General features: G+C 45.1%; 1 protein-coding gene across 1 annotated transcript; it reads right to left on the bottom strand.

Annotated features, from left to right (window-relative positions):
- Nucleotides 1–12,877: 12,877 nt before the first annotated feature.
- On the bottom strand, nt 12,878–15,396 carry LOC125551080 (peroxidase 4). The gene is made up of 3 exons (XM_048714229.2): nt 14,879–15,396; nt 14,610–14,775; nt 12,878–13,500 (listed from the first exon to the last, which is right to left on the bottom strand). Exons 1-3 carry the CDS (start codon nt 15,284–15,286, stop codon nt 13,109–13,111), a joined length of 966 nt encoding a protein of 321 aa, XP_048570186.1. The 5' UTR covers nt 15,287–15,396; the 3' UTR covers nt 12,878–13,108.
- Nucleotides 15,397–15,987: the final 591 nt, after the last annotated feature.

The raw sequence follows: 15,987 nt of genomic DNA, 5'->3' as shown, positions 1-15,987 counted from the left end.
GCAAGAATTTGCTGCCCAGTGGTTAACGTGATGAAGCATCCATCAAGACCTATAAATGGTCTGCAACCATTAAGGAAACCTTGCTTTGAAGATGCTAAATAATAGAACATATACTTGAATCTAGGAGTAGGTGTTGGGTTCTATGGATCTTCAAATGTTGTTACTATACACCTGCTACCTGGGTTTGTGTCAAGAACTGCTTGAAGATAATCCTTGAGCCTCAAGTACTGCTGCTTGTGGTCACCTTGAACTATAGCAACAGCCTTCCTCCTTGCCCTATATGCCACACTTCTTGATACATCCAATGAAAACTTAGTCTTGGTCTTCTTAATTAATGCATCCACAGGAGATCTAATGTCTTCTCTCAATGCTGCCTCTACTGACCTTGACATCCACTTAGTAGTAACCTTTGTGGACTCTGCACATGCTCCACAAGTGTGCAACATATCACACTGCTTGATGCAGAATGTTTTTTCATAAGCTAACTTAGAGGCACATATATAAAAATCACATCCCTGGGTGGCTCTCTCTGAGCACCAAACGATAATCCTATCTGGGGCATTTCTGTGGTATTGAAAATTTCTCAAAGTCCTAATGTGAAAATCCCTAAGTGCATCTCTGAACTCATACATAGTGGTGAAGCACAAGCCCTTATAGAACTGTTCTACTGGTCCTTGAAGTTTGTGATCATACCATACCATGTCTTTCAACTTCTTATTCCTTCTCTTCCTACCACTTGGTAGTTTATAGGATCCTTCAGGCTCATCTTCTTCATCACTGATGCCATAATCACCAGGGAAACATTTTTCATCTGCTTCAGGGAACCAATCTGCTTTCTCCATTTTCTCAACCTCATGGTGGGATCTACTAGTTGGACTAGGTTTTCTCACTACCTTCGGTTTCTGTACCACTGTTGTATCTTGTTTTGTAGCTTCATCTTCAGAGGAATACTCTGACTGAAAATCCACATTGTTCCCATCTGAACCTGAATTTGCAGCTTCATCATCAGAAACAAATTCAGACACATCAGTGTCACCTTCAAAATGGTTAAGGTCAGCCTCTCTCTGCACCATGCTTTTCTTCAGCTCTTCCTTTCTGTCCATGCTTATATCCACCAACTTAGTGCAACTTTGTTGAGTGTTAATGCAATGTTCAGCAAAATAACTATCTCTGTTTTCATGATTTTCATCTGCGTTACATTCATTCAGAAACTTTTCATTATGAGAGTGTGCCAACATCTGCTGCACATCATCTTCACAACATATTTTATCTAAACCTTCTAATCATTTCTCCTCATCAAATACATAGTACATATAAACATCAGCCACAAATCCCTCACTCCCAATAAGAGAAAGCATTGTCAAATATGATATGTGTGACTGGTATAAATTTCGAACCACAGATTCTCTGGCATTGAAATGGAATCAAATTGACCACTTTGGGTCATCAATTCTGAAAATTATAAAATGAAATACCTTTATTAACTGAAAACAGGATAACTGAACCTAACTAGGCACAATATTGAGTTTCTGTAAAACTGCTTTTTTTAGTTTCTTACACAACAAAGTATGCACAATACTAACAATTTGCAAGGTCACCATAATTGAATCTAACCATGCAAAAAACTAGCCTAATTTACTGATTCTCTGAATCTCACAACCATGCAAAAAACTATGCCGTACCTGCCGCCGCCCGCAGAACGAGGAAGCTTCCGCTGACCTTGAGCTCTGCTTCTTGTCGTCGATGGTGGTCGCGCCGGCGCCGACCAATCCAACCTCTGCTGTGCGCCGCCAGCGGAAGGATTATATTCGGACTGAGAAGGCTGTTGCGCCGCGCTACCGCCCGGAGGTATGCCTGAATCGCCGCCGGAGTTTGCATCCACAGCCGCCATGGCTGGCGACGGCTAGGGCAACGGAGGAGCTCGGGGGAGAGTGAGAGAGCTGGTGGGGAATGGGGAACCGGCCGGCCAGGTCTGACCTGGTCCGACCAGGTGCGACCGACGAGCGGCTCTAACGGCCTCGCGTGCGCGCCGTTAGCCGTTAGGCGGGCTGCCCGCCTGGCAAGTGGGCCACTATCGTCAGAATCACTGTTAAAATAGTGAAAACGACCATTAAGTCAACCTGGTAGTTTTTAGTCACGTTTTTAAGTTTTTTTGGTAGTTTTTGGCCACTTTTAAAAAAGTGGTAGTTCTGTGGGACGCGAACCCCTAAAGTGGTAGTTTTTGGTCAATCACTCTGTTTCCGAGGAGCATTATTTGAACACATAAATAGCTATAGGTAACGATATATTTTTCGTGGAAGAGGGAACTTACTCCGTGGAGTAGGTAATGATTGCTACTAAAGATCGAGATAAGCAGATGACAGCGCCAGTAAAATTTAAATCTTGGTACACGATTGCTGCTAAAGATCACGAGTTTCGAGGTCCGTTTTGGTCAGAGCAAGGGTTGGTAGGTCGGGGCAGCCATCCAGGGATCTATTATTTTTTATGAATAATCCTAGATGCACGAGCTAACAACGGAGCTTTACAGGGTGCCTTAGCACTAATTAACTTCTCCCCCCCCCCGATTTTCAGGAGGGGGGGGCTTCCTCTTCCTAAACCCAATCAAACTATGCCACATGTGCCAGCCCGTAAACCCTGTAAAATTTGGTCCGTGTGTGTAGCATCACCGATTTTTTATGGATGGCACAAACAAATTCCTTGTTTGACCGAGTGGGGTGAGCTTGGTGCAAGGGACGAGTGTTCTGTATGAGTTTTGTTGAACGGATAAGAAACACATTGGGTTGACTCTACATGAAGTGACCGAGTCAGCCGGCAGAACTGTGTAGTGTAGATGATACAAACACAATAAGCATGCACCAAAACTTTTGCATGACTAGAATACAAACAATCAATGTCAACGCGCGTGCACACACACACAGAATCGTGCTGATAAAGGGCAAAGTCATCTAAGACTAAAGTCATGACTAGACGAATGAAAATAAAGCTGTCAGGTGATCAGAACAGTGATGGGTGAACTAGTGCAACGACTATCCATGCGATTTATCGTCTCTTGACATCACGAGGACACCAAGAAAGGTTACTTGGTAGCACCGCTTTCTGAAAGGGAACGCCCCTCAAGCGCCGCCACTACAGGTCTTGCCATCGAATGCCGGATCATACACCCCGAAGATCAAGTCTGAGCAAAATCCAAGCCATGCTTGCAAGAAGGTAACAACATCAAAACGTCACCATTTCTAGGCATGAGCAATTAGGGTCAGACCTAGGGTTTTCACCCTGGAGCTCGAGACTGGGTACTCGAGAAGCACCACCATATCAAAGTCATCTTGTGTCGTCGCTTTCATTTTCCCAGAATATGAGCGGTTACATGCATGCATGGTCCTCACGTGAGATGCGAAGAAATCATTAGTGAGGAAGGAAGGTCATTGCCACCAACAAAAAACCTATTTAGGATGATCTGGTAGTGCTGCATCAACCTCACTAGTCGTAGCCGATGGTAGATCTACAGGAGACAAAACCACCACGCGTCACCACCCTTGTCAGCAACCCAAGACCACACGACACCCGCGTTACCGAGCGGAAGACCACCTCACCGGACGTAAATGTTAGTCATCTGGACCTGTCGCTAGATGTTGCCGTACTACCAAGATCCACCGTCGAGTAGCTTGGAGTCGCATCGGTTGACTGGGGGGGACAACGACGACTGCTGGGAGGCCACGCTGACCAGCCACCACGCCTACACACACTATCAGTGAGACAGAACTGTGACATCATGACAACGCATAAGAGGAGTTAGCAACCCACATGTTGGGTGAGCACCGCCTTTCGGACTGTCATGCCACTCGAAATCGACTGGCCATGGACAAGTCGTGACTACGTATTGCCTACCGGACACACTTAGCCACAACTACACCATGACCACACATCGCCGGTTGCCTTATTGTTACCGCCGTCCAATTTATAAATCACAACTGAGTGGAACGCGTCGCTACCAGTGATCCCAGATCGTCCCCATGTCGCTGCACTTCTTGCTGCTATTGCACGATTTGTCCGACCGATGCTAAGTGCAACGCGCCGCTCACGCTGCTCCCGAATCATTGCCATGCCACTGCTATTCTTGCCGCTACTATTGTTCTCTTAGAGTCACCGGCGAGGATGTGTGCTTTCCTTCACATCATTATTTTCCTACTTTCCACCAGTTTCCTTTTCCAAAAGAAAACACCCTTTGATCCACTAAATAACCATTACAAAATACCTTGTGTGTGCTTTGTAGTAATTGAGAATGTCTTGCCAAAATAAAAAAAACTTACTTCTAGTCTACAAACCATAAGGAGTGACTGTGCTATATGAAGAATGATATCAACAAACGGCAGTATGCAATGCTTGCCACGTTGTAACATGTCTGTTGGATCAAAGATGGACAGCCTAGATTTAGTACTGTAGCAACAAAAGCACTATAGGTGCACTGTGGAGAGATCCCTGTAGACCGGCACTGTAGACGCATCACTGTAGCATGGTACTGTTTATACTTATCTGTCCATCGATTCTTCATCGGACGGTCTAGAGATGTGGGCATGTTACGGGACTGTTCAATGGCGACATGCCCACAACATGTCACAGCTGGATCTCAATCCAGCCAGAAGCAAATAACGACTTTTGGATCCGACCGCACCGCAATTGCCGGAGGTTTGGCAGATCAAAATTCTGCACATGCGCATGCCCCCTCAAGAAAAAGCATGGAGTACATCATCAGACGCATCTGATTACTACACATTGTTTGCTCGTGCATATGTAGCAGAACGAGTCCACGACCGAAGACTAGCTTTCGCAAGAGAATTCCAATGCCTATCCAGTAGAAACTCTGCACTCATCAGGTAGGAGTAGAGTATCAAAATGTTGCGGCAGCAGCTGCACTTCTTTGACCACAACTTGCCATTAAGAAAATTCAGCGACAACATCTGGGTTAGCTCGCTGCAACAATTTGTCTGTTGACTGTCGATCGCCATGTGTTGTTTGTTTTGCTTGTACGTACGTGCTTGTAGTTTCTGAGGAGCATTATTTCAAGTTTTCAACACATATAAGATAGCTAGGTAATGATGTATTTTGTGGAAGAGGGAACTTACTACGCGGAGCAGGTAATGATTGCTGCTAAAGATCAAAATAAACAGATGACAGCGCCAGTAAATAAATAATCTTGGTACATGTTTTCTTATTAAATCAGTATTTGAAATGTAACTTACTCTAGGGTCCGTCTTGGTCAGAGAACAAGGGGTTGGTAGGTAGCGGTGGCCATCTAGTGATCTACCTCTTTTATGGATGGGACAAGCAAAATCCTTGTTTGACCGAGTGGGGTGAGCTTGGTGTAAGGGACGAGTGTTTCTCTGTATGAGTTTTGTTGAAGGGATAAAAAACACATTGGGTTGACTCTACATGAAGTGACCGAGTCAGCCGGCAGAACTGTGTAGATGATATAAACACAACGAGCATAAACCAAACTTTTGTATGAATAAAATGCACACAATCAACATCAACGCACGCGCACACACAAAGAATCATGCTGGCAAAGAGCAAAGTCATCCAAGACTGAAGTCATGACTAGGCGAATGAACAGAAAACTCTCTGGTGAGGTGATCAGAACAGTGATAGGCGAAATAGTGCAACGACCATCCACGTGATTTATGGTCTCTTGACATTAGGAGGACACCAAGAAAGGTTCTTTGGCAGCAGCCTTCTGAAAGAGAATGTCCCTCAAGCGCGGCCGCCGCGGGTCTCACAATCGAATACCGGATCATGAGTTTTCACCCTGAAGATCAAGTTCGAGTAAACTTCAAGCCATGCCCGCAAGAAGGTAACGATATCAAAACACTGCCATTTCCAGGTATGACCAACTAGGGTCAGACCTAGGGTTTTCACCCTGGAGCTTGAGACTGGGTACTCGAGAAGCACCACCATATCAAAGTCATCTTGTGTCGTCACTTCCATTTTCCACAATATCAGCAGTTACATGCATGCATGAGTCCTCACGTGAGATGCAAAGAAATCATTAGTGAGGAAAGAAGGTCATCGGGACCGCCAAAATACAAAATAAGGATGATCTGGTAGTGCTTCATCAACCTCACTAGTCGTAGCCAATAGTAGATATGCAGGAGTGAAAGCACAAGTGCTCCCTGGGTGGTTTTGGTAATTAATGTCAACATATCTCTTGTTGGACTAACACTTTTACCTAGTATGTTTCAGATAAGTTCAACAATGGAGTGGCATGGACTAGAGGATGTGGAACCTCTTCAAGATGCTAAGGACAAAGGATTGGCTCAAGCTTCAAGATCAAGACTCTACATTTTCTATTTTAGTGATCCAAGATCACATTGAGTCTATAGGAAAAGCCAATACTATCAAGAGGGGATGAGGTGTTGCTTAATAGCTTGCTTGCTCAAAGTGCTTAGTGATATGCTCCAAAACCCTCAACTACCTTCCCACATCCACATATGACCTAAACCAAAAGTCAAACTCAGCCCCACCGATTTCATCTATCCGGCGCCACCGAGTTTCAGATGTCATAGCCACTGCCACAAACCCTAGCAAACCGGTTTCACCGATAGGGATCTCGGTCTCACCGAGATGGGATTGTAATCTCTCTGTGTATGTCCATTACCAAGATCGGTCTCACCGAGTTTGAGCAATCGGTACTACCGAGATTACAATGCAAACTCTCTAGTTAGCTTATTACCAAAATCGGTCCCACTGAGTTTTCCTGACCAACTCTCTGGTTAGCTTATTACCAAAATCGGTCCCACCGAGTTTGTGTAATCGGTCACACCGAGATTACGTTATGCCCTAACCCTAACCATATCGGTCCTACCGAGTTGCATCTCAGTCCCACCGAAAATCCTAACGGTCACTAGGTTTGCTGAATCGGTCCGACCGAGTTTAATCATTCGGTCCCACCGAGTTTGGAAAATTGTGTGTAACGGTTAGATTTTGTGTGGAGGCTATATATACCCCTCCACCCACTCTTCATTCGTGGAGAGAGCCATCAGAACATACCTACACTTCCAATACACATTTTCTGAGAGAGAACCACCTACACTTGTGTTGAGGTCAAGATATTCCATTCCAACCATATGAATCTTGATCTCTAGCCTTACCCAAGTTACTTTCCACTCAAATCTTCTTTCCACCAAATCCAAATCCTGTGAGAGAGAGTTGAGTGTTGGGGAGACTATCATTTGAAGCACAAGAGCAAGGAGTTCATCATCAACACACCATTTGTTACTTCTTGGAGAGTGGTGTCTCCTAGATTGGCTAGGTGTCACTTGGGAGCCTCCAACAAGATTGTGGAGTTGAACCAAGGAGTTTGTAAGGGCAAGGAGATCGCCTACTTCGTGAAGATCTACCGCTAGTGAGGCAAGTCCTTCGTGGGAGATGGCCGTGATGGAATAGACAAGGTTGCTTCTTCGTGGACCCTTCATGGGTGGAGCCCTCCGTGGACTCGCGCAACCGTTACCCTCCGTGGGTTGAAGTCTCCATCAACCTGGATGTACGATATCACCACCTACCGGAACCACGACAAAAACATCCGTGTCTCCAATTGCGTTTGAATACTCCAAACCCTTCCCTTTACATTCTTGTAAGTTGCATGCTTTACTTTCCGCTGCTCATATACTCATTGCATGCTTGCTTGATATGTATTGTGTTTGTTAAATTTGTGCTTAAACTCCACTTAAACTAAACTGCAACTTTTGGCACTTAGTGTCTAATCATCCCCCTCTAGACACCTCTTCTCGATCCTTTCAAAGAGACAAAACCACCACACGTCGCCACCCTTGCCAGCAACCCAAGACCACATGACACTCGCATGACTGATCGGAACACCACCCTCACCAGACGTAAATGTCAGTCGTTTGGACCTGTCGCTGGATGTTGTCGTACTGCCAAGCAAGATCCACTGTCGAGCAGCTTGGAGTCGCATCGGCTGACTGGGGGGGAGGAGGACAACGACGACTGTTAGGAGGCCACGCTGGTCACCCACCATGGCTACACACACTATAAGTGAGACATAATTGTGACATCATGACAATGCACAAGAGGAGTTACCAAGCCACTTGTTGGGTGAGCACCGCCTTCTGGACTGTCATGCCACCTGAAATCGATGGCCATGGACAAGTCGTGACTGCGTATTTCCTATCGGACACGCTTAGCCACAGCTACACCATGAGCACACATAGCCAGGTGCCTTGTTGTTACTGCCACCCAATTTGTAAATCACAACTGAGTGCAACGCGTCTCTACCAGTGATCCCAGATCGTCCCCATGTCGTTGTGCTTCTTGTCATTGTTGCATGATTTGTATGACCGACGCTAAGTGCAATGCGCCGCTGTCGCTGTTCCTGAAACATTGCCATGCCACTGCTATTCTTGCCGCTACTATTGTTGTCTTCGAGTCGTTGCCGAGGATGACCGCAGTGGAACCACACTGGGGCCCATCGCCACCATGGGTTGCTTAGGATTTGCCTGGTGGAAGCATCTGGTAGTGTCGGGAAGAGGAAGATCGGTCGGCGAAGACCAGAAAACTTGGACCGTGATTGCCTTGTATGTCACTCCTCCGGACGATGCAGGGGCAATTTTCACACAAACCGACCTTGTATCCTCTTCTTCCTTAGAATTGTGGGTGATACGGAGTAGTCAACATGTTCATTTAGGTGGATGTGGTGTTGGTGTCGTCGTTGTAACCCTCTTGTAATCAAATTATCTTTCTCTCTTAATGAGTTCCATAAAAAAGACTATCTCTTTTCTTTTTTGAATAAAATTGTTGAGTCTATGTGTGACAAGTGTGCACCAAACAACCGGATGAGCCGAAAAACCAAGGATAACCCCGAACCTAACAAATGTATAAAAAAAAAGAGATTACACCACTCCTAGATCTTGTAGAGCTTAGACAATACCAAACCAATACCATTAGAATCATCATTGAATATATTTTCACGTCATATACATTTGTTATTGTGACAGTTTATATGGTTTTGTGTAAGTTTGGATAAACATTATAAAATTTGACTTAGGTGAAAGTTAATATGCGGAGTAATTAAAAACATAGGAAGTATTATATTAGAAAGTATAACTAGATTTATGATTTTGACACCATCGTTAAAGTTGAGCGTTTACAGGATGCACGCCATGATAGTTTGTAAGATCAACAGGTCGGAATGTGCACTCCATTGATCTAAAAGGAACAACCCAGAACATGAACATGATTAGTCAGAACATGATGATTATATTTGACTAGTAGAAAATAGACTAATCTAGAGTGATTAGTCAACAGTTGGATAAATTACGTATATATTAACTAAGCCATCTATTCCTTTCACTCCCATGGCGGCCACTACAGCGAAGCTTCACTTCCTCTTTTCTCTGTTGGCGAGCCTGTGGACTCTCCTCCCCTCTGTTCACCGCTCCGGTGGCTGGCGGCGAGGAGGAGAGTCCTTGTACCTCAGTCACACTGGTAGTTTTGTTAGCCTTTTTTAGAAGTTCATCGTAGCGGCGGCCGTATAGCAGATGGTGACACTTCATCTTTGAGTTGGTTTTCTGTGCTCCGATCCACACCGAGTTCGTCTGTCGGGATGGAGTCGACAGAGCTCTATCATAGAATACCATCGTCTCCTTAAGGTTTCTTGTTCCGTGTGCAAGAAGGTGGGATTTGGTCTTAGACGCTTCCGATCAACTCATGGGTTCACTGGCAACGATTGCAACTCTGGAGCGTTCATCCTTAGGGGCACGTACAGAAAGACTTTTCCGCTGTCATCGGAATTCCCAGGGCTACAATGACACTTCCGCGACTAGTTCTTGCGGTGACAGTGGTCGTTTAGTTGTCCGGGGGCCTCAGTGTTAATCTTAGAATTTTTAGGTGCTTTGCACTTCTATTGAACCTTTATAATGGGCCTGGTTCCTTAAAAAAGGAGAGAAACTATAGAAGTCTTATCTGGTGCTAATTTTCAAAAGTAAATCTTCTATATATTTTGGGGATCCGCATTGAGAAACACGTATGCTGGTACAGTGTATCAAACGATCATAACCAGAGTTCCAATTCGGTTGATGCGTAACTTTCTTAAAAGATTGGGAACGAATTAGTCACTTCTGTCAATTGAGCTCCTCTCCACTTCTTAAAAGTATATGATACCTTGAACGTTGTTGTGGGAATATTTTGCATATTTTTCAATGATATTTGATTGTATGAAGCATAAATATTGGGAGTAATAATATGAGAACTAGAACTAAAATACATACATTCTATTTTGTTTGATTATTGTATAGTTGTAACATATTTATAAAATATAAATAGTATAATGAAATGGAATTGTCATGCATGTTTGCATGTTGAGATGGACCTTTTCCTATGCATGATTCAGTAATAATATGAGAATTAAAACTAAAAATAAATATTTTTATGATTATTGTATAGTTCCAAAATATTTATTAAATATAAATAGCATAATGAAAAAAATGCATGTTTGCATGTTGAGGTGAGCTTTACCCTATACATGATTGTAATGTTGAGATGGATATTTTCCCATGCATGTTGCTTGCTGAGATGTCATGCTTGCATGTTAAGAGAAATAGGTTCGTAAAAGTTAGATATATTAAATATAGAAGATGAATGGACATGCCTATCTGCCTATGTAAATGAAGGCTCGGTTCATAGGTTGAAGAGAGTTCTGCTCCTTCAGCCAATGCATAGCTTAGTGGACTGAGTAGTTTCCTTTTCTCACATTTGGTATCTTTGATGCCGACGAAGGAGAGAGAAAATGTGTATATTGTGTGTGTGTGCGCGCCTTTATTTATAGATCATTTATAATCTCTTGTATGGCTTGTAAACTCTTTTATTTTGTGTGACGTCATCTATCATACTTGTTTTTGTTGGTGTCATGTTCTGCATGATGTGCGTCATGTGTTCTTATTTTCCAAGTGATATCATTATAAGTCTAGAGCGGAGGGTGGAGGGACCTATGGGCTCATCGTCAGTAGTATCTGGTGGGACTTTATTGTTGGAAACGTAGCATGCAATTTAAAAAAAAATCTACACTCACGCAAGATCTATCTAGAAGATGCATAGCAATGAGAGTGGGAGAGTATGTCTACATACCCTCATAAACCGAAAGCGGAAGCGTTTGACAACGTAGTTGATGTAGTCGAACTTCTTCTAGCTCCGACCGATCAAGCACCGAATGTACAACACCTCCGAGTTCTGCATACGTTCAGCGCGATGACATCCCTCGCCTTCTCGATCCAGCAAGGTGTCGAGGAAGTAGATGACTTCCATCAATACGACGGCATGGTGACGGTGATGATGAAGTGATCCGCGTAGGGCTTCGCCTAAGCACCGCGAGAATATGACCGGTGATGTAAACTATGGAGGGGTGCCGCACACGGCTAACAATTGATGTTGTGTCTGTTCTAGACGCCCCCTGCCCACATATATATAGATGGGAGGGGAGGAGAGGCAGCCAGGGGCGCCCTAGGGTTGGCCGCTGCCCCCTAGGGGCCCTGCCTTGCCCTACGCCCCCCTTTTCATGTATGCATGAAGGGGGAGGAAAGAGGGGGTGTGAGGAATGGAAGTGGGAATTCTAATCCACACTTTCCTTTCCCTTCCCCCTTTCCTTCTCCTCCTCCTATAGCTTTATAGGGCGCACCAACCCTTTGTGGGCCGGTGTGTTCCTTCACAAGGCCCATATGTCCCATAGGATTGCCGGGGGTACCCGAAACACTTTTCGGTGACCCGATAAGTACCTGATACCCTCCGAAACACTTCTGATGTCTGAATATCATCATCCTATATATCAATATTTATCTATTGACCATTTCGAGACTCCTCGTCATGTCCATGATCTCATCCGGGACTCCGAGCAACATTCGGTCACCAAATCACATAACTCATATAATATTATATCGTCATCGAGCGTTAAGCGTGCGGACCCTACGGGTTCGAGAACTATGTAGACATGACCGAGACACCTCTCCGGTCAATAACCAATAGTGGAACCTAGATGCTCATATTGGCTCCTACATATTCTACGAAGATCTTTCTCGGTTGATCCGTTATGACAACATACGTTATTTTCTTTGTCATCGGTATGTTACTTGCCCGAGATTCGGTCGTCGGTATCCACATACCTAGTTCAATATCGTTACCGACAAGTCTCTTTACTCGTTCCGTAATACATCATCTTGTAACTAACTCATTAGTCACTTTGCTTGAAAGGCTTCTTATGATGTGCATTACCAAGAGGACCAAGAGATACCTCTCTGATATTCGGAGTGACAAATCCTAATCTCGATCTATGCCAACCCAACAAACACCTTCGGAGATACCCGTAGAGCATATTTATAATCACCTACGTTGTGACGTTTGATAGCACACAAGGCATTCCTCTGGTATTCGGGAGTTGCATAATCTCATAGTCGAAGGAATAGTATTTGACATGAAGAAAGCAATAGCAATAGAACTAAATGATCATTATGCTAAGATAACGGATGGGTCTTGTCCATCACATCATTCTCCTAATGATGTGATCCCGTTATCAAATGACAACACATGTCTATGGTTAGGAAACTTAACCATCTTTTATTAACGAGCTAGGCTAGTAGAGACTTACTAAAGACACGATGTTTTGTCTATGTATCCACACATGTATCAAGTTTTTGGTTAATACAATAATTCTGACATGAATAATAAACATTTATCATGATATAAAAAAATATAAAATAACAACTTTATTATTGCCTATAGGGCATATTTCCTTCATTTATCAACTCGTCGGGGAGGTAAAGACTGTGGCATTTGATCTTTAGCCCCTCTTTACTTGAAAATTTCAGGATTTGCCACTGCATACGTTGAAAAAATATATTGGTTTGCCACATCTCACTTTGCACTTTGATCTTTTGCCGGTGCATCCATGTCCAGTTCTTCCGTGAACGTGGCACAAAGGGGCAGATTTATAATATCTTTTAACCTTTTATCCTTAAAAGAAAAGGAAACAAATAAGTTTAAGGGAAAATTATCATGAATTCAAGCATGGGAACAACATCGGAATTGTTGGCGCAGAAAGGGGAGAAGAATCTTAGTTGATCCTCCTGCAGTTCATTCTGATCTGTCCATTGGATCTTGTCAGCGGCGTGATATCCCCCATCTTGATCATTCCCTCCACAAAGTCCTTGAAGAAGGCGCTCTGGCTACCGACATACTCCCGGACCAACGCGTCTGCAGCACCACCATTGAAGAGCTCCTTGTCCGAGTGAAGAAGGCCCCTCTTCTGGACGAGGTTCTTGTAGTAGTCGTTCTCGAAGACGGTCGGGGTTTGCAGGTCCAGTGGCGCCAGGTTGTTGTCACCGGAGCCGGTGGCGCGAGGGCAGCCTGACTGGCGGCTCCTGGCGAAGCCGGCGTCGATGTTTGTGTCGTTGTAGATGTGGTCCCGAAAGTTTGTGCAGCGTGCTAGGCCGATTGTGTGAGCTCCTGGAACACAAGTTATACCGTCAGCTCAAGTTATTACCTGTTTTGCAGCTACTGTTTTGTCATTCCATTGATCGGTAGGAATCATTCACCAACTTTCCTAATTAGCACTACGTCTAGTGGCGCCAGGTTGTGACGTTGGTGCGGTGTGGTTGGAATAACTGTGGGCTTTGCCCTCTTTGCAAACGTGAGCAAGAATCGGGCATTCACCTCTTCGTCAAGTGCCGCTTCTCCATTAGGCTCTGGCGATCGGTTATTGACAAGTTTGGTCTTGTGCACATGGACATCTCCAATTGGCACCTTGAGGATTCCCTCATGCAATGGTGGGATAAAAGGACCGACATGCGAAACCCCAATAGACGAGCGATGGGCTCCCTCACCATGCTCGTCTCTTGGACTATTTGGAACGAGAGAAACGCGCGGGTGTTTCGTAACAAGAGCGCGCTGCCGCCTATGCTGCTTCAAAATATCGTGCTTGAGGCAAAATTATGGGTTACGGCAGGTGCTAAGAAACTAGGGTGTTTTGTTGTACGAGAGTAATTGCCATGCCGTGTTGCAAGGGCGCTTGTAAAAACTCTAAACTCTATTCTCCTCTTATTTAATGGATGAGGTAAATCTTTTGCCTCCGTTTCGAAAAAATAATAATTAGCACTACGTGTTTAAGTGACCAAGGAACAATGTTCTTTGACGTTGTCCAGTCTTACAAATTAAGCGGACAGACCAAAGGTTAGGTCAGTGGTAATTAGTCATTGATCAACTTTGTAACTCATCACCTGTAAAGTAGTATATTTTTGTCTTATGTAGAATTTTTGAGCTTTGGAGTCAAAACGTGGCTGTCAGTTCCGTTGGTTTCTGCGGCAAGAAAGCTACCGACTCGGCGCCTCTATTGAGAAATTAACAGTCCGGGAAAGTAGTCAAAGAATTTTAACTTGCTTCTTCAGCAAATTAAAAGAAAATATTACTTGGCCGTGACAAATTATGTTGGTTCAGAATGCAACTTCAAAATTGTACTACCTGAGAGTGCGTAATTATTTATACGAAAATATGTACCGATGTACGCGCGGTTTATTTTGCATATACCGTGTACATGCGTATATGTATGTATGTACTACCTGAGAGTGCGACCATGTCTTTCTGGGATAGCCCCTGCGCGGCGAAGAGGGACGTAAGGTTCGCGAGCCCCGATGTCGGTGGTGGGATGTTGTTCTCGGCGCCGTTGAAGCTCGCCGTCGTCGAGTCCCTCCTCCCCATCTTCACCTCCCAGCTCGGGCCACCCAGCTACACGTACACAATGCATGTCACAGAGTGTTAGACTTTGTTGAACGGTACGTACAGTACTAACTACCTAAGCATGACTATGCATGCATGTATGGATACTTACGAAGACAACGCTCTCCTCGGCGGCGATGGCCAGGATGTCGGCGCAAGAGACGACGCCGGGACAACACCCCTCGACGGCCGCCTTGACGGCGTCGATGACCTCGAACCCCCTGGCGGAGTTCTTGTTGGGCGTGGCGTTCTTCTCGCCGCGTAGGCCCGGCGCGTCGTCCAGCAGCAGCGAGGCGTCGCAGCCCTGGACGAAGCAGTCGTGGAAGAAGAGGCGGACGATGGAGGCGCCCACGCGGCGCTCCCTGGCGATGGCTGGGTGCAGCGCCGAGCGCACGGCTTTGAGCATGCCCGGGCACGAGCGGGAGTAGAAGCCCGACGACAGCTGCGCCGACGCTCCTCCGCTGGCGATGGCGACCAGCGCGAGGATGAGCGAGAGGGCAACAATGGCGCGCGCTGCCATGATCGGTCTATGGGTGTTGCTTACTACGATGCTACTCGATCGGTCTATTCTAGTCAGCTAGATGGTGCCTTGAGGGAGATTGTTTGCTGGATGTGGTGGAGGAACGCGGGGCGGCCGGTATTTATAGGAAGAAAAGGATAGCTCACGCCGGAAGCCATGATTGTAGTAGTCTGCCATCGTATATTATTAGATTGCATCATCATGCCCGGAGCCCCCATTGTCTTCACCAACTCCGGTGGACTTTGAGCGTTGATCCAAACGGGCGGGCTTTGGAATAACGCGTTTCACACCTGATGCATATGTAACGTAGCTCGTGAAAAATGAACAGTTTCGGTAGAAAAAGCTGCATGCCGCACTGTGCCATCGACACGGTTAAGTAAAGAGTCATGTCAATCATCTTGCATGCATGGCTCCGTCTCCTCATGTTGCTTTCCTGTGCTACGGACGGTGTTTGCTACTCTACATAGTTCTCTGGGTCAAATTTAATAAAGAAAATCATCAGCGTGCTAATGTAACACTCGCATGGACTTTAAGGCGACACTTTGGCACATGAAGAGTACATTGACACGCTTATGATTTCTTAATTGTTTTTTGCATCACCGTTTCCGTATCCAACAAATGTCAAGGTTAGCCTACCTACCGCCTACCGGTACATGAGCATGAACGAGATGATGATTTTTCTCATAATTGTTTTTTCAAGT

The sequence above is a fragment of the Triticum urartu genome, chromosome 4A (assembly GCF_056163025.1).
Source record: "Triticum urartu cultivar PI428250 chromosome 4A, HENAU_Tu73, whole genome shotgun sequence".
Classification (NCBI taxonomy): Eukaryota; Viridiplantae; Streptophyta; class Magnoliopsida; order Poales; family Poaceae; genus Triticum; species Triticum urartu.
This window is presented reverse-complemented; position numbering and strand designations above follow the sequence as displayed.

Excerpts from the sequence above, each read along its gene's own strand:
- LOC125551080 (XM_048714229.2), bottom strand. The coding sequence starts at position 15,286 with ATGGCAGCGCGCGCCATTGTTGCCCTCTCGCTCATCCTCGCGCTGGTC. Across the intron at positions 14,776-14,878 it reads CCGAGGAGAGCGTTGTCTTC|CTGGGTGGCCCGAGCTGGGA; the intron begins GTAAGTATCCAT and ends GTGTACGTGTAG. Across the intron at positions 13,501-14,609 it reads AGACATGGTCGCACTCTCAG|GAGCTCACACAATCGGCCTA; the intron begins GTAGTACATACA and ends CTTGTGTTCCAG.